Source organism: Propithecus coquereli, unplaced genomic scaffold (assembly GCF_000956105.1).
Source record: "Propithecus coquereli isolate 6110/MARCELLA unplaced genomic scaffold, Pcoq_1.0 Scaffold82, whole genome shotgun sequence".
Taxonomy (NCBI): Eukaryota; Metazoa; Chordata; class Mammalia; order Primates; family Indriidae; genus Propithecus; species Propithecus coquereli.
The window spans coordinates 3,440,382-3,443,945 of record NW_012154396.1 but is presented as its reverse complement, the minus strand read 5'-3'; the positions used below and the strand labels follow the sequence as shown (position 1 = coordinate 3,443,945).

The 3,564-nt window shown below is 30.1% G+C and overlaps 1 protein-coding gene across 1 annotated transcript in view; it reads right to left on the bottom strand.

The window, feature by feature from the left end:
* Window positions 1–215: 215 nt before the first annotated feature.
* Window positions 216–3,564, bottom strand: part of GULP1 (GULP, engulfment adaptor PTB domain containing 1) — an 84,447-nt gene continuing 81,098 nt past the window's right edge. Inside the window, exon 8 of the mRNA XM_012663636.1 lies at window positions 216–2,208. Within this exon, the coding sequence (XP_012519090.1) occupies window positions 2,137–2,208 (72 nt within the window). The 3' untranslated portion in view covers window positions 216–2,136. The remainder of the gene's footprint in view (window positions 2,209–3,564) is intronic.

Sequence of the window (3,564 nt, the reverse complement as noted above, 5' to 3'; positions counted from 1 at the left end):
ACAACTGAATGATATTTGCTCATAAAGCTAAATTGTGTGTGGGCTGTAAGAAATGAAGTTAAATGTAAAGCCCTTTCTTTCTTTTTTGCATCTTTCTCTTTCTCTCTTTTTTCTTTCAACTCCAATTTATGACCAAGAGAATCTATCATATAATTAGCTTTAGAATGTGTCTAAATTAATTAGAGATTATTTAATGAGTATATTATACAATTTAATTTATTTAAAATCATTTATTTTCAGCAAAATCAAACATATTATCGTGTTTACATAGAAATACAATTTTCAACTAGATCTTCATAAAAATGCACTGGAGAAATAAAATGTTCATCATTAATGACCAATTATGTACTATTTAATCATGCCAGTAGCAGAATTGATTACCATTAAAAATTGGTAAAGTAACGTATCTTAAATGTGCAAATACCATCTTAGTACTCTAGTGTGTTACCATTGATAATAAATGGTCACTAAATATATACCTATTACATAAATCTTTTTAAAGTACAATAAAAATACAAATCTATCTGTTAAAAAAAGCCACTTATAGGGCTTCTAAACATCCTCATTATACAAATTCCAAAATACTATATGACAAACAAAATTATAAAGACTCTTCTTTATGAAACATATATCGCCCTCTAATTAAGACACAATGTAGCAGATAAAGGAAAACACACAAGAAGACTCATATATACCATTCAACATTATGGAGATACACACAAACATAATATTGCATAAGTGTATTTGATTTCTTTTCCTAATGGAAATGTACCTTTAGCACTTGAAGAAAATTCCCACGAGTAAAAGAAAAATCTATTTTTGACGGCTACCCCAATCTAAGCCCACATTTTTATTCATTTATTTTTCTCATAATGTAATGAACCAAATTAGAAATTTTCATCAGAAAGTTTTGTTGCACTGAATACAAATTATTCTGTTACATAATGGGCAAAAGTATAGAAAACAAATGTTGCTTTTAAAGGTTAGGGTTCATCAGCACATTAAGAATGAGGTACGAGAGAATTTTATTGCTCATGTTCAAGACTAAACTGAGCAGCAACTTGATTTTTGTGAAAAATGAGATTCTGACTTCAACAAAACGAATTCAAATCAAATTTGCTAAGTAAGATTGATAATTAGTATAGAATAGTTGCCATAGATGTTAAAGTATGAAAATTAGTGTGGCATCGCAAAATAAACTTTGGTGAGAAAATATCTTTATCAAAGAAGAAACTATCAGAAGGATAATACCTATTTAGGGAGAACAAATATATTTGGTAAAGTAAAGATGGGTGATAGATATTGCAACCATAAACAGCATATATTCCAAATGATTTTTAGGAATATGAGGTCAGATAATGTTCAGATGTTATAGTAATATAACTTATCTCATTAGAAATAAAATCCTAAGATTTTGTAAATAGCAGATTTTCATTATTTTTCCATAATCTTTATTCATGAAAAAACTTAAATATTTAGAGTATAACTGATAATAACTAACATTATCACTTTGCATTTACTAATATTTAATAAATACTCTAAATACATTGGTTTAATTATTATTGGAATTTATATGCTTGTTATTTTACCTGCTAAAACTTAGTGACCTGGTGGCATTATATTCAAAGTTAACATTTTCTGAATGACATGAGCAGCATTTTATACATAAAATGGTATCTGTCTATGAATGGCAACATGTTTATTATTTGAAAACAGAATGTGTTTAGTTTGGCATTAATATATCTCTTCAGAATTTTAAAAAGTATCATTAAGGTATGGCTTTCGGGAAATCAATAAACTAGCAGCCTTGAAAATGGATTCAAATTTCAAGATGCTAATTATTTAGAACTCACACACAAGGCAGGTATTTGTATAATTTGTCTTTCAATTATAAATTCATCTACCACAGAAACAGAAAGGATACTAAAAGTATGATACACTTTACAGCAAGTTGTTTTTAAAATAAAAATTACAGATCAATTGTGAAAATGAAGACATTTTACTGAAATAATTTTCAAAACATTAATATATTCAAAAATATATTGGGCACATGTATAATACCTATCTTAAAGTAATAATGAATCATATATGCATATAGACAAATTTAACATGAATCAGGGTCTCTTGTTCTTGACATCAGCACCTACTGTCTAATGGGTCGAGACAAAATACGGTGCCTTCAAGAGTTAGTCCCATTTTGAACCCCTCCTGTAAAACAGAATAAAATCATTAAAATAGGAAATGCTCATGGCAAAGTAAAATAAAATAAAATCAGTAAATAGAAGAGACTATGAACAGAAGTTGAAATCTTCATGCTTTGATCAATTAAGAAACTATTATATACCAAGTGTTGGCTTGTAAAATTTTATATAGATGTATACCACTGGCAGTTCTTTTATACTCATTAATATTTTAATGTTTTACATATAAAGGTTAGCATTCATGAGAGACAGAAGAAAATAACAATATATGGAATTAAGTAGTTTTAAGGCTTAAACATTTCTTTTTCAGTAAAGCCTATTTATTATATCACTCTATTATAGCTTATAATAATTATAAAGATTATTATTAACTTAAATATTAAGATAGCTGGACCTCAAATTGATGAGAAGTTCAAGATGTCCTGATAATTTTCACTTTTTAATTTCTGGTTACCACTGACCAGAGCCTGCATAAAATACTTTTTGTAAATTCAATGCCATTATCCTATGTGGAACACAAACTGCAGACCATTTTGCCATGGAGAAAGCTTCCCCTACAAGCTGTGCTGTTGCTTACAGTGGACTGGCCCCTTTGATTCCTACTCCCCCAGCATGTTTTAGAAGTTAAGTTGCCTTTGATTTATTGAGCATAAGAACACTGTTCCTATGAAAGTTTTGTGGTTTTCTTTCCTTAAGATTTTGAGTTAAAAGTTAATGGCATAGGATTCTGTCCTCTACTCCAAGCTCTCTTCTTTTCTGGATAATTGAACTGTGAGCCATCTCTGGTCTTACCACCTTTCCCAATCCCCACCCTTGCTTGTAAATCTATGCACACTGGTCTACAAAGAGATAAAAGGCACAGACGCACACTGATCCGTAGAACTGGAGGTCACATTGCAGGTTTCCTTGTAGAAGCCATGTGGCAGAGCCCTATATATATTCTACCTTTTTTTCTTACTAAGAAAACTGAGATGTTGAAGGAGGTAATTTGTAGTTTGAGGTGGCCGTGTGACACATTATTGGCAAACAAAATGTAGACATCAGTCTATTCCTGAAGAAAACAAAGTGTTTCTCAAAGAGAAGCATTTGTCTTCAGCTCTGCTTTGTGTGTTTTATTCAAAGACTAACTGTATCCATCTGTGCGTTAGCCAATTGTGTATCTATTTGCATTTCCCCAGATTTCTTTCATTTAGAACAGGTATCTAAATGTACTTAGAGTTGTACAAATCCAATATGAAGATCATCATATAGAGAGGGAAGGTATTATTAAGCTGCAAGCCACACTTTATTTGTTATTAATATTCAGAGAATGATCTTCATTATGTTTACAGCACAGAGATTACATAGCAATGTAATCACTATA